This window comes from Gobio gobio (genome assembly GCF_949357685.1).
Source record: "Gobio gobio genome assembly, chromosome: 9".
NCBI lineage: Eukaryota > Metazoa > Chordata > Actinopteri > Cypriniformes > Gobionidae > Gobio > Gobio gobio.
The window spans coordinates 8,253,570-8,276,190 of NC_137115.1; the positions used below are offsets into that span (position 1 = coordinate 8,253,570).

A 22,621-nucleotide genomic window follows, 5' to 3' on the forward strand; every position below is an offset into this window, starting at 1 on the left:
GATATGCAGTTCAAAACACACCACTTTCTGTTTGTCACACATTATTGGACGTTGTGTTCATCTCAGTAGGTTGCTTTTGCTCACCACAATGTCCCCTCCTCTCACAAACTGCAGTCTGGGTTGCATGACCACGATGTCAAGAATGTAAATGCCGTCACAGAGGTAGTCCATCAGCAGCCACCAGTGAATGTTCTCCGAGGTCTGATATGGGAAAGTGCAGCGCACAGGGATCAGCCAAACATTCCAGTTCCACGCAAACGTCACAAAGAACAGCCACACCACGTAGATCAAATCTGAAAGAATCAAAGTCTGCTTAATTTGATTAAATGTAAAAAAAAATAAAAAAATGTTTGCATATAGTATTATTGAAATAAAAGGCCATTTAAGTCTACTTAAAGAGTACAGTTTCGTGAATGTTTCTTAGCACACTTAGACTTTTAAAACGGCACTTTGTAATGTCAAATTAAAAGTTTTACTTTAAGTACATTTTAAATAATTGTGTTTTAATCTTTAGTCATTTTGAAGTACACTTATTCTGATGTGTTGACATTCTAGAGCACATGTTAAGTACTTAAAGTAAAGTAAAGTTCTAATTTTAACTCGCAACTTTATCATACAAATGTGTAATTACAAATATATTTTTATTCATGATATACAAGGGTCAAAATAATTGGCATTAAAATACATTTTAGTTCAACATAAATGCTTGTCAATACATTCAGCAGTACCCAATAACAATATTTCAACGACAGTAGAAGTAACTATATGTAAGAAATTATATATAAATATGTACTTAAGTCCTTTTTAAGTGGGTCAATAAAGCGTTCGACACCCGTAAGACCTCCGTTCATCTTCGGAACAGAAATGAAGATATTTTAGTTGAAATCTGATGGCTCTGAAAGGCCTCCATTGGCACAATGGCACTTTACACTCTCAAGACCCTTAAAAGGTACTAAAGACGTCGTTACAAAGTCCATCTCACTACAGTGGTTCTAAAATAACTTTATGAATCGGCGAAAATAGTTTTTGTGCGCAAAAAAAACCCTAAATAACGACTTACAACTTACGATGAAATCGTCATCACTATGTAAGTCGTTATTTAGGGTTTTTTTGCGCGATGGACTTAGTGAGATGGACTTTGTAACGACGTCTTTAGTACCTTTTAAGGGTTTTGAGAGGGAACCGTGCATTGTGCCAATGGAGGACTTTCAGAGCCATCAGATTTCAACTAAAATATCTTCATTTCTGTTCCAAAGATGAACGGAGGTCTTACGGGTGTCGAACAACATGAGGGTAAGTAATTAATGACAGAATTTTCATTTTTGGGTGAACTAACCCTTTAAGTTCAACTAATTGCACTTAATATAAATTTTAACTAGAATACATTTTATTTAAATTGTAAATAACATAAAATTAAGAGTCTGAGAACATTGCATTCAGTTCAAACTTAAGTATATTCTTTTAAATTATATTATTCCATAATAACTACTGTTTTTAAAAGTATGCTAGAGTGTACTTCTTTTTCACAGGAGATTAGTTCATTTTAAGTTTAAGTTTCCTGACCATTTTTCAGAAAAAAATTGGCTTGCTTTCAATAGACATTCTTCATGATATAACACGTAAATAAGGTAGTTTACTTCTATATTAATTATTCTAAAAATGGCCCATAGCTTTCAGATTCTTGTAGATCTCACCTGTGTACGGATCAATGCTGGACGGGAAACGGTACTCCAGTATAGCTCTCAGCCAATCAGGAACCTGGGGCATTTTCAACTGAGGAACTGGGAACTTGTATCCCATAAACTCATAGATTTGCACCTCCTCTTCAGCCTCCTCATCCTCGTCTTTCTTTTCCTCTGGAGGAGGTGGTGGAGGAGGCGGGGCGTCGGCAGGCTTTTTGGCTGGAGCTAGGGTTCAAATATCAAAGGTGAAGGAACTACAGTATCTATCCTTGACCTTACATTACTGAACTAATACAGTAAAATAAAGAGTAAATACAAATCTACTCACATGCCGAAGGGCTTTCCTCATCAGAGTCGTCTGGATCCGTCAGTTTATCTCTTACACGGCCTGTTCGCCCCTTAAACAGCTTGACCAGCTCCTGCAGTCGCTCATTCACAACTATGCTTGTTAGACTGGCTGCAGACATGGGCCGTTCATAGCCTCTACAGGAAATGACAACATATTGGAGAAAGTCATGTCTCAAGTTCACCAATGACATTCCTTTTTTGAGTCTAAGCAAGGGTTTTGAGATATAAAACAGTTCCCTTCATCTAAATGGCATGAGACTTTGTGACTTTTCCTGTACCTGCCATCATACTTCAGAACAATAAAAGTACTAAAGTTTGCTATAATAATCTGTGAAAATAATTATGGCAAATGAGCTAATGAGTGGTCCTCGGCAGCCATCTACTGGTTATAATGGTAATTTTCATTTTAAAAGTGTTTGTTTACCCACAGGTGGCAGAAATCGTCCACTATGCGTGACACATAATTGACACATGATATGTTATTTTCATGAATGAAAGTGAGAAATGTAGATCTTCTTTAAATTGAATGTTACTTAAGTTTAATGTTGTTGTGAGGTTGAATTGTAAATGGATGTTGTTTGTATTGAAGTCAGTGATATTGGGCTATGTATGTTTGCCATTTTGGGCAAAGAAAGAACAAGTCTTCTTGTTAAGGGTTGAATTTTGCATGCCCTGTATGAAACATCAGTCCTTTTGCCAGTCACCTGCCTATTTAAGTGACGGACATTGCTGCTACTTGTGGTTGTTTTATGAGATTTAACACCACCAGTGCTATGTGCAAAAAAATTTAACGTACCCCCCTCCCCCCACACACACACACACACACAACAAATATGAAATATTTGGCTTTTTAAAGACTCACTCGCCCACATTGAGTAGATCAGCCACATTCATTTCCATTCGACTGTCTTCATCTTCCTCACCAAGAGGCATTCTATTGAACAACAACATACAGTATGACAAATTGCAGTCTTTACTATAGCAGCTATAGCTTACAAAACTACATATTTTAGATGAAGAACAACCTACTCTGAATCCACAACTTTGCTGAGAGTGGAAAGGGGAAAAAAACTGTACTTTTAGTGAAATAGCTTAAATGATTTAGCTGATAATAAATCGATCAGATGGTGAAACACTGACCTGCAGGCTGTCAGATTTGCTACAGGAACAGTGAGGGTCATTGAGTCTGGCTCTGGTGCAACAATGATTTTGGGAACGGTCATTTCTCCATCCTCCACTTCCTCTACCATCACTGCTGGCTTCACATGGCTGTTTTCTGAGAGCACACACAATTACATTTTAGCGTTGAAATATATAAAAAAACAAAAAAAACATTCATTGTGCATGTGAAATGGAAATTTAGAGATGAACAAACTATGATCAGATTCTACAGAAAGAAAATGATAAAAAATACAGAACAAACTACATTTTTACATTTGAAGCTGACTGACAGTTTTTTCTAATGTAAAAATGTAAGAGTGCATTAAAAAATGCTAGGGACACAATAATAATAATGTGTTTTTCCTTAATAAAGGGATTTAAGACATTTACAAGCAAATTTCCTTAAAATGTATTATAATACAAAAAGGGCACTAGGTTTTTAAGTATATTTTTAAATTATAAAATTAAAATATTCAAAAAAAATTATTTAATAATTATGTATATATTTAGATGCCCACATAGACAATATATATATAGTAGTGGCCAAAAGTGATGTCCAGCCTAGGAAAACTGACACCTTCACCCTTTATTAAAATATTTTTTACAAAAAATGTATTAAAGATTTTGTAAACATATTGCGTAGTTGTGCTTGGAGAGTAAATTGTTATACTTGTAATAATGCAATGAAACATCATTTTTGGCCTGTCTGTCATATAAAGAAATGGGGAACACATACAAAAACAAGAGAGAACCAACAAAATATTAATAACTGATTATGTTACAGTCAATGTATGTTTTTTTTATGAATGTTTTTGCGTTGTAAAATAAAACCTGAAGCTGTAATTTGGTACTTTCCTCATATTTTGATGGTTTAATCAAATTGTAGGGTCATTGAAAACAAATATCCCCTCCGGACATCACTTTTGACTACTATATATAAACAGATACACAGCAAAAAATGATATGATCAATAGGTTATGATAACAACATCTGTTTTTACATTGCTTTAACTTAGGGTTCCTCAAACTCAGTCCTACTGGGCCACTGTCCTGCAGAGTTTAGCTCCAACCCTGATCAAACACACCTGAGCAAGCTAATCAAGGTCTTCAGGATCATAGATATCCATAATAAAGGCTAGATGTCTTACGGCGGAGTCTCTAACGTCATCACCGGCGGCCATCTTGTCACAGGCAGGGCTCTGTGGTACCTGATGTAAGGCGAGTGATCTGCATTCACACAAATACTCTTATCTCACTGAAATCTTGACGGATTTACAAATGGTTTGGTTTCTTACAAACGTTATTAACGTGGCTATAATTATGGATGCTTGAACAAATTATGAATAATTTTTCATAAGTATGCAGTGTCATAACTACATCTCTGAAGTTTATAACAAACCAGACAGTTTGAAAATCGGTAGAAAATTGAGCAAGTTATGGTTATTTAAAAAGTGCAAGCACCCTTGAAAACAATGTTACGAGTGAGCGAGCTGCCTGTGACAAGATGGCCGCCAGGTGCGGACGTCGACCTCCATTGGTCAGCTGCACGGACGAGACATCTAGCCTTTATTATGTATAGCTATGTTAAGGATCACTAAAATCACAGGTAGGTGAGTTTGATCAGGGTTGGAGCTAAACTCTGCAGGACAGCGGCCCTCCAGGACTGAGTTTGAGGAAACCTGCTTTAACTCATCAAAATAAGCTATTTTTTATGTCATACATGATTCAACACATTTTTTTAAGTCAGTTTAATGTAATTTAAGTTGAAATGACTTAAACATCCAAGTTGATTTTACTTCAAAAAATTTAAGGCAGCAACTTTTTTCAATCTATATATTGAATAATGTGTTAAATAATGTTTTTAGTGTTTTCTTCCTGTGACTGGGCTATCCAGACAGAAGCTACAAGAGTTTATGATGAATTAAATGTCAGATATAGTTTGCGTAAAATGACCAATATACCAATGATAACCAGAAAAAAAACGAAAAAAAAAACCTTTTAATTATAAACAAGCCCGAAATATATCAGGACTCTTATTGTGAAATGTATATGCTTTACTTTCGTCGGCTGCTCATTCAAATTTTTTTTTTCAGAAATCATCATAAAAAACATCATAAAATTTAGACTTTTTAAGGACTCTTGGGGACTTTTTTATTTGCACACGTGCTCCAAAAATGCGAGTGTAACACTCACACTGTATAGAGACCTGATCTATACTATTTCGGTGGGCCCCACACAGAAGCAGTCAAAAGAAACCAAATCTCTGTGAAATTCAGATTTCAGAGTCTGAACACTGTCAAAAAAATCTAAGGGGTTTTCCGTCCATTTTATTGTCCACCAGGCGAAAACATCAATGTAGGTAATAATAAAGTTCTCCTCAATAGGCTGCAAGATTTGAGGTAATATTCCATGTCAATAGCACAAACAATAGTAGGGATATTGCATTATCGAAAACACTGGCACAGAACAGTCAGCACAGCACAGCACAGCACAGCACAGCGCTATCTAGCACAGTCAGTTCACCTGAGAGATTGTTGAAGGTTTGGTGTCTTTCTGTAACTGTAGGGCACTTCGAAACCGTGTCTATGGGTGTCAAGCATGGGAAGATCTGGATTTTAGGGCACTTTAGCTTGGGATGAATCTCTTGGGAATTTTAAGAAGTAAATCTACTAGCTACAGATTCTAACTCAAAGACTACGTGCTGTTGCTGAGGCGTTCTACGTGGGCGTGAGGATGTTGAGGCGATGGAGAACGTTCTGGAAGCACTGGTTGGCTTGTTTTGGAAGCTGGGATATCTCCTGGTACAGCAGCAGGAGATCAGAGGGCATCTTGGGCAAGGGAACGTTATAGTTTTTCAGCAGATGGAAGTTGCTCAGACATGCGGAAGCATGAGGGATGCGAAGAACCCAGCTCTTTATGTCAGAACAGCTAGCGGGCACTGCAGATATAGGTAGACCGGTTCAATTACTGGACGTGCACATTACCTTTCACTGGTTATGTACAAACTGGATCTCAACAGAGACAGTAATGTTCGCTTCATGAAATCAACAGGTATTGCTTTATCTATCTCAACATGCTTGCTGCTAGACCAATATGTTGGGTTTATACATGTTTGGATACAGTGCTGGGTAAGTTACTCTAAAAAAGTAATTTATTACTAGCTAATAACATCTTCAATCGCGTAGATTACTGTACTAATTGCTCCCTCTAAAAAGTATTGCATTACTTATTACTAATTATTTTCTAAATCCTATCAACATCTAGTTGAACAATACAATGTGTAAAGCGCTTTGGATGGCCATGGGTCTGTTGAAAGCGCTATATAAATGCAGTCCATTTACCATTTTTTTTTTTTTTTACCATTTTACAAGCAGAGACATAAAACTGCCACAGATATAAAATTGCATGATTATTCTTGAACTGACCAAAGTATTTAAAGGGAGAAGTTTACATTAAAAACCTCAATTTTATCATTACAGTAGATGTAAAATTTTGATGGTAAATCCACTATTGTTTTATATAGAATTGTTCAAAAGTCCAAAAAGTATTTAATGCAATTACATCAGAAGTAACCATAATTCAATTACAGAAAAAACATGAGTAATCGCTTACTTTACTTTTCCAAAGTAAAATTAATTACATTTCTGTAATGAATTACTTAGTAATGGATTACAGACAACACTGCTTGTATATAGACATTGCACATATGTTCATGTTCACACTGACCTCCACATCCTTCTTCAGGAGGTTCCTCTTCCTGTAGCAACAGAAGATTAATAAAAGCAAACACGCATAAGACAGCATAAGACAAATACGACCAATTCAAATGTCTAAATGCATATAGCTACCATTCAAAAAAACTACAATATCATTTTTATATTTCTGAAAGGTTGCATTTAATTGATTGAAAAAAATACAGTAAATATTTACAGTATTTGTAATTGCAATTCTAACTTTTTTCTTGAATTTTTTTGTTTTGTTTATTGGTTCCAGTGCGCTAATATGTTTTAAGCAATGCTACCTGGTCAGCATCAGGAGGTGAAGATGTGGCGCGCTCAGGCTGAGTGGTCACAGGACTTTGGGGTGCCTGATCTGAAACCTCAGACTCGTGCGGCGAGGGCTCCACCGGGCAGATGTCCACCAGGCTCCTGAAAAGGGTTTGAGCAGCAGTCTAGTCATGACAACACAACCAGTCCATCACAAACGTTCAGAGACTGGTAAGCCACCAATCAGATCTGTAGTTGTTGACCAGATACAACTCAAAAGACAAGAACGTGTGAAGATTGGATTATGAAAGTCAACCACTCTGACGGACAATCAGATTTGTACCAGAATGCTTTAAGGTTGAGCTGCAAAGAAAGTGAATTTATGATGCTATTTTAGGTATTTCAAAGAGATTAAGGTAAATGAAATAGCAACATTACTTTCAATGCTATATTAGATGCAGCTATCACTATGGACAAAAAAAAAAGGGATTCTGATCAAGCTCAAACCAATTTCAATGCTATTCCATGCTAGATTATGCTGGTTATAGCTGGTTCAGTGTGGTATGGAAGTTTGTTTCCTCCAAGGAATAAAAAAAAGAAAAAAAGTTAAGAGTTCTTATCTCACAATTCTGACTTCATAAATAACCTCGCAATTCTGACTATTTTTATATCTCAATAGATATATCTTAATAGATATATACTATTAAGTTTATATCTCAAAATTCTGACTTTTTCCTCACAATTCAACGTTTATATCTCACAATTTCTTAATTTTTTTCTCGCATTTAAACTTGGAATTTGAAGAAAAAAATTCAGCATTGTGAGATAAAAACTCTGAATTGCAAGAAATTAGTGCTGTCAAATTGATTCATCGCAATTAACTGCATCTAACATAAAAGTTTGTGTTTATATAATTTACTGTATGTGTGTCAGAGCATGTGAGCGAAGCGGAGCGGTGTGACGTTGAGCTCAATATTCTGCTCCATGCCAGCGTGCTCCACTCAATTGCTCACGGCCCAAGCGAACGCTCCACTCATTAACCGCTCACGTTCACCGGTAAAACAATGTTCGCTCAAATCCCGCTCTGACATGAAATTTAATTCCCTGTTTGTCACCATCAAAAAAAAAAAAACGTTAATTCATATTTATGTTTAAATATTATATTATTTTTTATATAATTTCATCTATTGATTATGAAAATTGAACAGCAGTATAGGACACATCATAAGATGCACAATATGTTGGAAGACATGGAGTGGATTAGAAAATATTTTGACCACTTCATTAAGTTTTGTTTTGTAGAAAGCTTTTCTTTAAAGTGAATTTCGTTTTGTAAAAATTTTATCTTAATTTTGATCAATGTTTAATCAACCAATTGCCTAGATTGAATAAATAATATGCAAATATAGCAGACAATATAATCATGGCGCTAATCATGGACTAGAGCATATCTAATAAATTAACCGAAACTCAAGAAATATGTCTATAGAAAGCTTGGAATGTCTACTTTTAAACGAAACAATTCAAAACGAAAATAAATAGTATCTGTATGACATATGCATTTCTCTCTTGGTGCGTCCACTACTGCGGAGATGGCGAGTCAGCATCGCCAACTTCATCTTTGCAGCCGGTAATGACAAAGAAAAAACCTATACTTTTCTGTCAGTATAAGTCAAGTATACCTAAGAGACTTTATACGTATAAGTATATTTCTGAGAAGTACATAAGAAATAGACTGAAAGTATACTTTCTTAGTTTTCGATTGAAAGAAATATATACGAATAGAATAGCACACTTAAACACACTTCTTTTTGTAAGGGTTACGATGAGCCTTGTGTTCTACAAGTTGGTTAGATATTAGGCAAACCCAGTTTGAGATAGATGGATAGATACACAGCAAAATCCCCAGTGTTAAATCAACACTGCTCAGAGCACATAATGGTCCCACTCTACAGAGTGTTAAAGTAACTCTGAAGCAGTGTCAAAGTTAATGAGATAATTAAGAGATTAATTAAGTGATGATTAGCCATTAGTGATGAACATCTGCTGCTAACAATCACTGAAGGAAAGAGAAACACACGAACTACAACTGACTTCAGCCACAACCTTAGATTACGTCAACTGAAGATAAAAGAAGACATTAAATCTCTCACAATCTCATTAAACATCTCCACAAACAGCATTAACTTCACCTTTTTCACTATGATTTCCCCCTTTCTTTAAATTAAATACATTGCTAGATTTTTTTTTTTTTAGACACAAACAGACATCAATAATCAGTATATGAATCTCAACAATGTTGACATGCTTCATGCTGCAATGCATGCTGGGAGCCATGAGTTTTATACTACGGTGGCTCCCAGAATACATTGTGGCATGATCAAAACTACATCACCTGATCATCTTTGTTTATGGCTTGTGACAAATAATTTGTGACAAATTATGTGTTTCAGTAAACACTGTTACAAAGACCACAAACTCACATAAAAAGCCAAGAGTCAAACTGCCCAACTAAAGGAAACACTGATCACCATAATGGTGCCCAAACATTTTCAATAAAACATCAACATCTAAACCGCTGTTAATTCTCAATAAGAGCTTCTTGCCTGAAAGACATAAAGTCAATCATAAGTGAAGCTGGTAATGTTGTTTGTGGAGTTGTTTATTGAGATCTTGAGAGATTTAATGTCTTCTTCGAGGAAGCATTAATTTGAGTATTGAGAAGCACCCTATATGTGCTCTGAGCAGTGTTGATTTAACACTGGGGATTTTCACAGACAGACAGACAAAAGCATTTACGCTGCATCTTGTAGTTCCTGTCTGTTGCAAGTATCTCCAGGAGGGAGTAAACTGTACTCAATCTGGCTGAGGGACCGTGTCCCAACAGGAAAGTGACGTCAATGCATACCCTCTTTAGCAAAACAAAAATCTACCAGCACGGTCTGCAGCATTAATGTACAAAATATTTTTTGTGGCACATCTTAAAGCTGCAGTCTGTAAATGTTTTGGGTTAAAAAAATATCCAAAATCATTTTGAGCAAGTATATAACCAGCCAGTGTTCAAAGCGATCTCCTTACCTTAGCCCGATTCACAACGGTAAGCTTGTAATAATGTGTTATAATTTGAGTGGTACTGGTAGCTTTCCACTGGTAGATTTCAGCTGTGGCGGGTAAAGCAGCCACTCCTTAACTTGTACTTACATCAAAAAATAAGTACAATGTACTTACTGTGTTTATATTGTATTGCAAAACACCTTTGCTGATATTGAGGTGGGATACGGGTAGGGTTAGGGACAGGTGTGGTGGTATGAGTAAGTTTAAGGGTAGGGTTAGGTGTAAGGGAAGGGTCAACAGTGTAATTACAAATGTAACCACAGAAATTAATTACAGATGTAATTACATACAGGTATATTTAAAAATGTAAGTACAATGTAAAGACATGTATGTACACATTAAGTGCAATTTATCAAATGATTAATTAAAATGTTAGTACATAGTAGTTAAGGCCACCTAATATAAAGTGGGTCCGCCAAATGAAATACCAAGACCATAGTATCACAAAATTAATATTCACTTACGATTCTTTATTGATTATCTTGCAGTTAGTGATGGTGGGATAGGCGGAATCGTGGTGAATGACACACAACAGAAGTGTTCTTTTGCGTGCGCTCTCTCTCTGTCGCACATGCGATCAGTTCTCCTTGCGCCTGAATAGTCAAATACACGCGCACACAGATGTCGAAATGTCCATCGTGTGGAGTATCTCGCATGAACACAGTCGGTAATGGCTTAAGTTTACGTAAACAGGTGGGTAATAACTGGATATGTGTCAGAATATTACGTCCATGCATTCAGCAGCCCAATTAAATACTTGTCTGTCATTAATATTAATCAAACAACTACAGATGTTAAATAAATGTATACATATTAAGTCTGTATCTGTATATTACTGTATCTGATTTTTTTTTTTAAATGTACTATTGTTTTTGTAATTTGCTCATTTGCATCTTTGTTCCTAACTAGAATAACTCATATTATAAAAAATTTCTCATATTAGCCTATGCTCATATTGCCTACCCCTTGCCCACCTGCACATACACTCTAAAAAATGCTGCATTAAAAATAACCCAAGTTGGGTTGAAAATGGACTAACCCAACGATTGGGTTATTTTAACCCAGCAATTGGGTTGTTTGAAGTAAATATTTAACCCAACCATTGGATTAAAACAACCCAATTGCTGGGTTAGTCCATTTTCAACCCAACTTGGGTTATTTTAACCCAGGGCATGATGCCTGAGTGTACCAGCTGATATACAATGTAGTCTGAATTTTGGTGGTCACTGAAACCACTTGTGGCCAGTGAAAATGCTGAGTGGCTAGTAACTTTGGAAAACCACTAGCCACAGTGGCTGGTGAGCAAAAAAGTTAATGTCCAGGCTAGTAGGCTCTATCTTGTGTGTGTGGATGCTGCAGGTGGCGGATCGTTTGTGGACTTTTCTTACAGCAGCTGGAATGTAATTAAATGTCATTTTGATGGCGGCTTGTAATTAAGAAAATTCTAAACGACAATCATCGTTGACAACTGGTGTTGATAGACAACCCACACATACACCTCAGAACATTAGATTCTTCCGCGCTGAGGATCCGTGCCAATGCACAACCCACGTAAAGAAGATAACTCCGCAAATAACTGCAGTTTCAGGGTTCAAACAGAGATGGCGACAAAGAGGTAAAACTTACAGACTGCAGCTTTAAATGGTGTTAGAATGGTAGTAGAATATAGAATAGAAGCATATTGGTAACACAAACTAATATAGGCCAGTCTAACATACCTTTTCATGTCAACACTGCATAGGGGATGTCAAGTAGGTTGCAAAATGTTGATAAAAAGTGCACATTTCAGTTTCGTTGCATGACGGCTTACTGAATTCAGCACTGCAAAATGCAGCAGCAGCAGCAGCAGGTCTGAAACTGCTCTACTTCTACTGAAGTGCTTCGGCCTAAAAGCTTTTTTGGCATCAGCTGTTCTGGTTTTCAGACAGGATGGTTTATAGTGACTTGGTAAAGCAGGTTGAAGCCTAAATTAAGCATCTGACATCATGCCCAAAATAACACAAAGGGCTAAAAAGCGGGGCACTTCTGTATTTGTAACGGTTCGTCTTTTTAGAGACTGAATCAGCATTCAGAGCAGGTTTGCTTTGATCTACAGAAAAGTATCTATATGGACTAAATTGCTCTAATTTATTTATTTAGGGCTGGCGATAAATCAAATATATATCATACACTTAAAAATAATGTTCTGACTTTCCCAACACAGTACACTACAGTGATCTTTATATCTCAATACAGAATCAATATATAATATTGCCCCGCCCTAAAGACAATTTAAAACATTGCATGAATGTATGAAAGCTTTACTTATTTCGGGTCTAGTTTTTCAGGAGCTGTAAAGGCAGTGTGTGTGGATAAAAACAGCTGCTAAAGCATGTGCTGCAGCTTTGATGAAATATGTCCCACTGAAGGACCTCGCCATCAGCGCAAGAATTACAAGTAATGCCAAGGCTGCAAGCGTTTTGCTGCTTAGCTCTGAGGATGAAGGCCTTACTCTGTGATCTTACTATCCTCATTCTCCTCACTCTCTTCACGGAACGGCTGTAACCTGTATGGCAAGCCGGAGAGGACAAACAGCACTTCAGCTGACATGCAGGATAATAAAGTAACGGCACAGTAGTAAAGTGAAGCAAGCAAGAACTCGCATCCAATCAAATCGTGAGTTGTAACATTCACTCAGCTGAAAGGAAAGTTGCAGCACTGAAGGGTCGGAAGCAGGGTCCAAAATTAAGTTTTTGTCACACTTGCGAATGCCAAGTGAATTACTAGCCATGCATATATATATATTTTTTTACCAACCATTAAAGTGCAAAATCTATTAATATAGAATTAGATTTGGGATTATTAAATAAACCACATATTAATGACCACATCATATAAGAAGACTGCTAGAGCAAACATGGAAGAGAGGTGAGAGAGAATTGTTCGGATCCCAATGTAATTTCTTTTAATTTATTCTAAATAATTATCTCTTATATTTTACATTTGGATTTTTCTTATAATATTATTTAATTCTTATATGCACTATCATTCAAAAGTCAGTCAGATTTGTTTTTCTTTTTTCTCAGCAAGGACACATTCAATGAATCAAAAGTGTCAGTAAAGACATTTATAATAGCTGTGTCTCATTTCATTTAATTTCGAAGGCTGAGGACATTGTAGGACACACGGGGAGGAAGTATCACGTTGCTATGCCAACACGTTCACAGCGTTGCTGCGCTCTCACACCAGTTATAGGAATGAAAATTATTCATAACTTGAAAATGACTATGAAATGTTTCTTGCCTTGACAGCAAAGAACTGTTCTAAACGTTTAAAAATCACTTAACATTTGTGACTCTGTTTACCACAACTATCTATTTGAGGTAATACAGCTTAAAAACAAAACCAAGCTTGAAACGATTTCAATTTAAACACCACATCTTCACTTGCATGTATATCTGCCGTCTTACAAAAGACTTATTTTTCAGATAAATGCTGTTCTAATTTTTTATCAAAGAATCCTGAAAAATGCATCATGGTTTCCACAAAATAATAACTGAAGTGCCTTGAAACACGCAGCATTATTCAATGCGTTGATGTCATTTCTACTGAAACAGGAAGACAGGGCGGGGCATATCGAAGAGCTCCTCCCCTTTTTAAAAATAGCCAATAGTGTTTAGTTTATATCACAGCTTGGACAGAGCTGTTGAGCTCAGTAAAGCCGCAGTTTCCTCTTAATCTCTACCTGTTTCTAATGCTAATCTCCTCCATATCGCTTTTAAATACAGCATTCTGTGCAGAATATAAATGGGTCCGACATGTTTTGTGGACTGCATCGACTCTCGCATATGATCCGCTGTGTGCTATCGTCTCTGAACCGGAGCAGACTGCGCTGCGGCAGTTTGCGCAATACTAATGTGAAATCAGACTTCATTCGCCCCAATGGAAAGCATATTTACACTGTCTGAATCATTCCCTATCCCCTATATAGTGCACTACGTGCCATTCACCATGTAGAAAATAGTACATGTTTGACCGATTTCAGCTGCAGATTCAGTGTCTATTTATAATGTAGGGGGCGGGACTTCAGATTCTACAGAGCATTTGATTGGACAGAAAACCTGATGAGAAGCTGAGGTGCAGAGTGATGTCAGCAAAACCATTGATTCCCTTTTGGCAGAAGTGAGAGACTGTACGTTTTGAACGCTTGTATCTTGTAACTGTGAATTTTGTCATTGTTTTGGAGCACACTAGCTTATAGATAACAGTAGGACTAACATATTCACTAAAAGCCAAAAAACTTTGAGGACTTTAAGCAAATGTTTTCAATATTGATAATAATTATAATCATTTTTTTGAGCAGCAAATCATCATATTAGGATGATTTCTGAAGGATCATGTGACACTGACGACTGGAGTAATGATGCAAAAAAAAAGTCAGCTTTGATCACAGGAATGAATTACATTCTATTGTAATATATTACAATAGAAAACATATTGTACATTTAAATAGTAATAATATATAACAATATTACTATATATAACACATATGTTTTGCATTGACGTAAAAGTCTTTAGAAGACACACAACAAATGTTTTCTTCAGAAGACCGTTTGAATGTAATAAGGCACATAGATGATCACAAAGCTAATAGAAATGGACTAAAAGCTACGCTATAAAACTATAATTCTAGGCCAAAGACTGTTGTTACTCGCTTTTGTTGTTTGGCCAATGTTAATTTTGGACCCTGGCAGAAAGAGAGCAAGGAGCAACAGCGAAGAGAAGAGTGACACTTACTCTGGTTCTTCTTCATTCTCTTCCTCCTGGATATTTGGCAGTCTTTGTAAAACAAACAGTGAACAGGTGAATTCTGAACACTGTCAGTGTGGTTATGTGTGTGTGTGTGTGTGTGTGTGTGTGAGAGAGAGAGAGAAAGGAAGAGTTTGAAAGATAGAGAGAGAGAGAGAGAGAGAGACAGCGCATTGGTCGCAAAAAAGTTTTGTAGCCACTTTGTGGTTTATCACACCCCAGATCTCAGACTTAACAAACAAACACAGAACAGGGCAGGAAGAGCGTAACACAGGCTCACTGAATTCCTCTCGGAGTTTGTAGTGTGTTTGTGACTTACTGATCCTCATTGTCTGGTTCTTCGTTTTTCGAATCAATGATGATCTGTGCGGTGTGCTCTTCCGCCAGCTGTCTGACGGCCAATTCTGCAGCCTGTCGGGCCAGATCCTCCGCCATACGTGCTGCCTCCACACGTTCCTGCTGCAGTCTACATACAAACACACATACACACACACACACACACACACACATTGGGTTTCATGTTTTATGGGGACATATTCCCAAGACCTACCCATCACAAGACAAAGATTTCAGATATTGCATCTTTGTGAAGACATTTTTTTCCCATAATGTAGGGTTTACCTGAACCACACACACACACACACACACACGCACGCACATACATATTGGATTTCATGTTTTATGGGGACATATTCCATAGATGTAATGATTCCCTAACTCCTTCCCTAAACCTACCCATCACAGAAAACCTTTCATCATTATATTCATACATTTTCATTATCATATATTTTCAAAAAACATCACTTAGTATGATTTATCGTATGTTTTCCTCATGGGGACCAAAAAATGTCCCCACAAGGACAAGGATTTCAGATATTGCATCTTTGTGAAGACATTTTTGTAGTGAAAGATTCTGGAATCTACCACCGCTTCAATATAATTATGTATATATATATATATCATTCAAAATCAAAGCCTCAATCAATATTCCTCCTCCTATATAATTATTATGACTTTAATGATTCTTTCCAGTTATGATTTTGCTTAAATCAAGAGGACCAATGATTGTTTCATCCTTTATATATTCTAAAGTTTGTATTTGGTCTCTGAGTGGTGACTGCTTCCAGATGAAATATGGATTTGTCTTTCATTTAATTTAATTATTTTATATTTCCTTTTACTGAAACACTAAAGGATTGCCCTGTCTGTACCTCTCACTGAGAGAGAAGCACATAGTATCAGCATGTTTTGGTGAAGTGTTTTGTTGATAGTTAGTTAAGACTCTCCAACCTTGGGAGAGCTGTGATTCTAGGGAGCTTTTGTGTGTGTGCGTTTCATGATCTGATGATGATTTTCTGCACATGACACCAGACCTGAAGATGCCTTTCAGCAACCTCTGAGGTCAACAATGATCTAATTCTAGTGATCGGGCGACAACTAGTCTACCTAGTTTAGTGATATGCTTTGCTATCTATCCTTGTGTGGAAATTTACAGTGACTGTGCATTTTCTCTGAGCCAATCAGAATCATTCAACTTGCAGTAATGACGTGGTTAGACCTTGAAAACAGTATAACTGTTGAGAAATTGTATGTACGATAGGCGGAGGCGGGTAGGCTGGTAGGGGGAGCACGGCCTACGAACTCCTTGTGAGACTTGAAGCTGTTTCTGCTGATGAAACTGCAAACTATTCTTCTGTAAATGTTTCTTTAATTAATTACACTCCTGAATCTTGGTCTTCATTTTTCAGTACTGGTCCTGGGTCCTAAGCTGTTACCCCAACAGTAGGGTTTACCTGAACCACACACACACACACACACACACACACACACTCACGCACGCACACACACACACACACGAGTAAGATGCAGAGCAACAAGTGAGTAATCTAGACATGCTGCTGTGTATATTAATTATAAAAAAGCCATTATGTGATCAGATACTGAACTATATCTGGTAGAGATAAAACAATTTAAAGGATGGAAAGCAGAAAAGTCTATACAACAAGTGCACTACATTATATTTAAGTCTTCTCAGTATTAAAATGTTCCCCTCTTGAATGTCATTTTCCAATTAGTAGGCTATTATCAAACTGGCAAGCTTTGTTTGGTTGTTGTTTATTTTAATTTCTGGGTCATCTATTTTTTAATGAAGGTGTCTTAAAGGCACAGTAGCAAAACAACCTATTTACCGTAACGTTTATAACATTTATAAAAAATACAGTTTTTTCCAACTGCTTACACACAAAATCTGTTAATTTCACATGATTTTTGAAACCCCTCACTCAAAGTGCAAAACTACACACCGTTTTGCACAATCTAACTGGAAGCGACTTGCTTTCCTTTTCCCAACACAACCAATCAAAATGCTACACTTATTCACTGGGTCTCACACATACACACTCCTCACATGTGCAAACACTAATTGCTTAACTGATCACTAACCAATCACTGCTTTACTGTAGTATAGGCATATAAATAGGTCAAAGGTCAGGCTACCTTTTTTGAACAATGGATGCTAACAACGGGCAGAGGGCAAGATGAGTAGGAGGGAGAGGCAGAGGACAAATTCAAAGACGAAGAGTCGGAATAGGAGGAGTTGGAGGAAGAGGAAGAAGAGGATGAGGGCAAAGAAGAGAAGGAAAGAGAGCCATCTCTGATGAGATTAGGGCAACACTTGTTGATTATGTAAACTATCTCTAAACTCTAAACTATCAACATGATCAAAACTATGCTGAAATTTCAACTGATGATGGATAGTTTATACTTTTTAGCAAGTAAAAGGCTTCAGGTCATGGTTCGTGTGTATTTTTGCTATGAAATCTTGTATAAAAGTAAATATAAAAATAACTTATATGTTGTTTATAATATTTCAAGATGAACATTTACTGGACTGAAGCAATTTTTCCTCCTTTTTTAAAACATTTTTTGGGTGAAAAATCGTGTTAAAATATGAGCATTAAATGTGATAAAATTTCTTGGATGAATGTTTATTTGTTAATCTCTTAATCATCATTGTATGGCACAGCATCATATGTTTTGCCCCCCACAATAAGAGCTTTGATCATAAAAACAAGCATTTAAATATCATCTTACTAAGACATATTATTTGGAGATATAGAGTGACTACTGATAATTATAAGCATTTTATGTAAGTATTAAGAAGTCTGTTATATATTCTGTTATAAAGACTCATTGATTTACATTACAAGCTAATTGAAATTTCATCTTATTTTTCGGCCCTGCACTATATTGCAAATTTTTGCTTAGTTTGCTCAAAAAGAAAATGTAGGTGTTCTTTCCTTCTTGAGTATGAGCTCAATATTATCACTACAGTATGAGACATTTACATTTATGCATTTGGCAGACGCTGTTATCCAAAGTGACTAACAGTGCCCTTATTACATGGACAATCCCCCTGGAGCAACATGGAGTAAAGGGCCTTGCTCAAGGACACACTGGTGGTGACCGCTGGGATCGATCCAGCAACCTTCTGCATATCAGTTCCATGGTTTAACCCACTGGACCACCATCTCACATAAAGTTTAAAGTTTCTAAAACTGTTCCATGAGATTTGAAATGTTCCTGACAAATATGGCCAACTAAGGCTTTACAGTGTTAAATCCACCACAAGGTCAATGGGATCCAAATAACTGACTCTCACCTGTCTTCCATGTTTGCTATGGCAGTCTCCTCCGCTTCCTTCTTGATGCTCTCAATAAGAGGCGTCCAGCGCTCAGTCTGCGTCTCCGCGTCCTCCTGATCCTGCATGGCCAGCACGTGTGGCAGGATCTTGGGGATCACCTGCAGCAGAGATGAGCTGTCCAGCTGCACCTGCTCCTCAGCCTGGACGTCCTGGCCCGAGCCCTGCTCCCTCTGCTGGGCATCCCAGTCTGAGTCCACCTCCTCCAGCACCATATCACACGGGTCCTGCAGGATGCAGACTGCACCGACAACAGGAAAAACCACAGGTCAGAGGACCAAACACTAAAGAAATGCTTTTGAATTCCTTTTCTATTGCGTATATTAACATTGACCTAATTTGAGGCCAGAGTGGTTTGTTGTAATGGGGGTTTGGGTGCAATTTGGGCTGGTCAAGCTGGGAGACCACCTGGCAGATCAGCTAAACCAGAGGTCCTTGGGACCCATGCTGCATCCCAATTCGCTTACTTATACTACGTCCTAAAAGTATGTACTCTTTTTGTGAAGAAAAAGTACATGCTTTTGAGTGTGTAGCAGAAGAGTAGGCAAGCTTTGAGAGATATTACTTCGTCATCTTTAACGGATGGCTCTGTTGCTTAGTTACCATGCATCCTGTCACCTTTTAAACCGCCCTGTCAATCATCTAGTGACAGTTGAAATCCTCCACATTCAATTTAATTTAATTTCCTAATGTAACAGAGAGAATTGTAGTAGCACGTTGATCTGCCAGTTGTGGGTCTTTCATACCGAGACCCTCCTCATGTGTTTGCAATTTGACTATGATGATGCGTTTAAAAGTTAATGGCCAAACGTATCTTTGCAAAAGTTGTCAATGTGGTTGCAGTTGAAATATAATGTGGATAACACTGAATAAATATCTTTTCGTCAGGTTAGATACTGATTTTTAATCACCTTTATCTAAACCTCTCTAGGTGGGGTAGGTAAGTATGATCTAAAACAATTTTGTCCAAATTTGTTTAAACTTTCTTTATATGTCAATACATAATTAAAATTTAAGTACTCTGAAAAAGAGAGTATAAAAATCGAGTGACTCTATACTTTTTAATCTGCAATAAACACCGCTCATTATTTTCGTTCAGGAAACAAGTGATTGGCTTGGGCGACTGTCACTCTCTCTCGTTACCATGGCAACTGCCGCTTTTGCTCCAGGATCTGCCCACATGCGCGCGCCCCACTGTTGCCAAGTCGGGCTACTTCAAACACTGTTGCCGCGGCTGTTTTTCATGTCCGCGGGTTGAAGCGACCCCAATTATGTGATATTTTGCCCCGGGATTTGCGAATTTTAGCAGGCAGCCCTACCAAAAAGACACATATTTTACCCCCCAAACGCGATTTCTACCGGAGAAACACGATTGGGCTTGTTTTGGGCTAGTTTTGAGTAGCAATTGGGCGGATTTTTTTTGTGAAAACCTGGCAACCCTGGCGCACCCGTTTGAGTTCAAGAGGCTGTATTTCTGCTGGACAGGTAATCTTTCATTTTGATTATACATTTTTTGGGTTTATGTTTTCATGAAGCATGTCTCACTAGCACACGTAGCTGCCTAATATAGCTAACATAACATTACTTAGCATAAAGTTACAATGTTATACACCTAGCGAGCCATTAGTAGAGATGATAAATACTCAATATGCCTAGCTCAAGTTGATCGCTGTCGTTTTGAATTTCGCAAAATGTAACTTTAGATAACAAAATGCATGTGTAAAAGCTGGTACACCGCATCCAGGAACTTTTTTTAGAACTAAGTTAGCTTTAGCTACTACCCTCTGTCTAAACTCTTCTACCATGTTCACCGGGAACTTTACCTGCACATTTATTTCGGCCCTTGGTTTGTTTTTATATACTCTACCAATGTTTACTGATGTTTTTTTCTTGTCAGTGTCGTAGACACTGTGTTGTGTGTGTATTTTAAACTTTACCAGTATCGTTATTCTAGCTTGATAGTGAGTACTAAAAGACATCTTATTTGTTTATATTCATAATGATAAATATATCTTTTATTTATTTATTTTTTATATATAAAAACAAACACGCAAGCCCAGGGGGGTATTCCAGAAAGCAAGGTTAACCTACCGCCATATATACCTTGGACTCTCAGACTCTCAAACCTTGCTTACTCGAGGTATGCTGGTTCCAAAAACGTGTCCGTGAGTAAGTTCAGACAACTCAGAGTATGTTAAAGGAACATGCAGACTTTTTGGGACTTATTCACCGTATCCCCCAGAGTTAGATAAGTCCATACATACCATTCTCATCTCCGTGCGTGCCATCACTCTGTCTGACGCACCCACCGCTAGCCTAGCTTAGCATAAAGACTGGAGGTAAATGGCTCCAGCTAGCCTACTGCTCAATAAGTGACTAAATAACGCCAACATTTTCCTATTTACATGTTGTCAGGTGTATAGTTACATTGTGTACTAAGACTGGTAGAAAATGAAAAGTTGTGATTTTCTAGACCGATATGGCTAGGAACTATACTCTCATTCCTGCGTAATGATCAAGGAACTTTGCTGCCGTACCATGAGTGCAGCGGCGCAATGATATTACTGCGTAATTCGGTCTTAGTACACAATGTAACTATACACATCACAGCATGTAAATAGGAAAATGTTGGCATTGTTTTGTTACCTATTGAGCAGTAGGCTAGCTGGAGCCGTTTACCTCCAGTCTTTGTGCTAAGCTCACCACAGACGCACTGTGACAGATTAGAACTGCTCCAAGTGACACAGATCGAGCCACTAAACAGTAACATCTCAGCCCATACTGTGGAGTCTGTGGAGGCACTGGTAAAAATGGGGACCATCAGGGGTGAGACTGGTGAACTTTTACAACTTATATGTGGTATAAGCAATAGGCTGGAAGAAATGTCTATATCACGCCTTGAACCAGACGATAACATATTGCAGTTTCCGGTAACACCAGAGAAACAGCCCCCCTCACCAGACATGTTATCCCGCTCTACAGCATCCCCGCCTCTGAGCTTCACAGAGAAAATGGATTTTGTTTATACTGGAAACAGACAATCATACTCGATCACTGCGAGCCCCCAGATATCAACCAAAGAGCGTCGAGCCCCACAACCACCAAAGACTGTGGGCCCAGCTCGCTCTGCCCCTCCTCCTGTGAGATTTCTTCGGTCACAACGCCAGGGCACACACCCTCCTCCATCTGCACCAAAAACAACTGATACCAGCTCTCAGTGACGTGTTCTGGGTCCTCGCAACGTCAACAGCAATCTTATCGAATGTTTACAAAACATGCGTGAATCCAGTGTGCCTTTATCTTTCTCTATTTCTGTTCTGTTACGTGATAGAAAGTCCAAGGCTTTCTCAGGCCGTATGGCAAACCCATCTAATCTGCTGCCTGTTAATTGTCAAACTAAGATTACTATGGGGGAAAAAATTAAAATTAATACTGTTAAGTTAGCACTCTTAAACATCCGTTCACTTAAAAACAAATAATTTCTAGTCAACGACTTAATATCCACAAACAACCTAGATTTTTTGCTGCTAAATGAAACGTGGCTAGAAGACAGCTGCAGTGCAACAGTCCTCAATGAAACAGCCCCTCCTAACTTTACTTTTATGAGTGTCAACAGACCAGTCAGAAGGGGCGGGGGGGTCGCAGCACTATTTAAAGATGTCTATCAATGTAAGCAAGTATCGTTTGGTGACTATTTGTCTCTAGAATATCTGGGCATTGTGCTAAAAGGTGCTCCACGCATCCTGCTTATCATTATTTATAGGCCTCCGAAATATTCTCCGGCCTTTATTGATGACTTTACAGAGCTGTTATCAGCAATCTCATCTGAGTATGACTGTTTTG

The 22,621-nt window shown here is 37.7% G+C and overlaps 1 protein-coding gene across 1 annotated transcript in view; it reads right to left on the reverse strand.

Annotated features, from left to right (window-relative positions):
• The window catches only part of cngb1a (cyclic nucleotide gated channel subunit beta 1a), a 66,577-nt gene that overhangs the window by 19,384 nt on the left and 24,572 nt on the right, over positions 1 to 22,621 (reverse strand). Inside the window, exons 15-25 of the mRNA XM_079825289.1 lie at positions 18,740 to 19,019; positions 15,398 to 15,544; positions 12,782 to 12,835; positions 7,212 to 7,338; positions 6,917 to 6,947; positions 3,171 to 3,306; positions 3,060 to 3,077; positions 2,893 to 2,964; positions 2,011 to 2,165; positions 1,695 to 1,907; positions 85 to 293 (exon numbers count right to left, since the gene is read on the reverse strand). Coding sequence (XP_079681415.1) covers positions 85 to 293; positions 1,695 to 1,907; positions 2,011 to 2,165; positions 2,893 to 2,964; positions 3,060 to 3,077; positions 3,171 to 3,306; positions 6,917 to 6,947; positions 7,212 to 7,338; positions 12,782 to 12,835; positions 15,398 to 15,544; positions 18,740 to 19,019 — 1,442 coding nt within the window. The remainder of the gene's footprint in view (positions 1 to 84; positions 294 to 1,694; positions 1,908 to 2,010; positions 2,166 to 2,892; positions 2,965 to 3,059; positions 3,078 to 3,170; positions 3,307 to 6,916; positions 6,948 to 7,211; positions 7,339 to 12,781; positions 12,836 to 15,397; positions 15,545 to 18,739; positions 19,020 to 22,621) is intronic.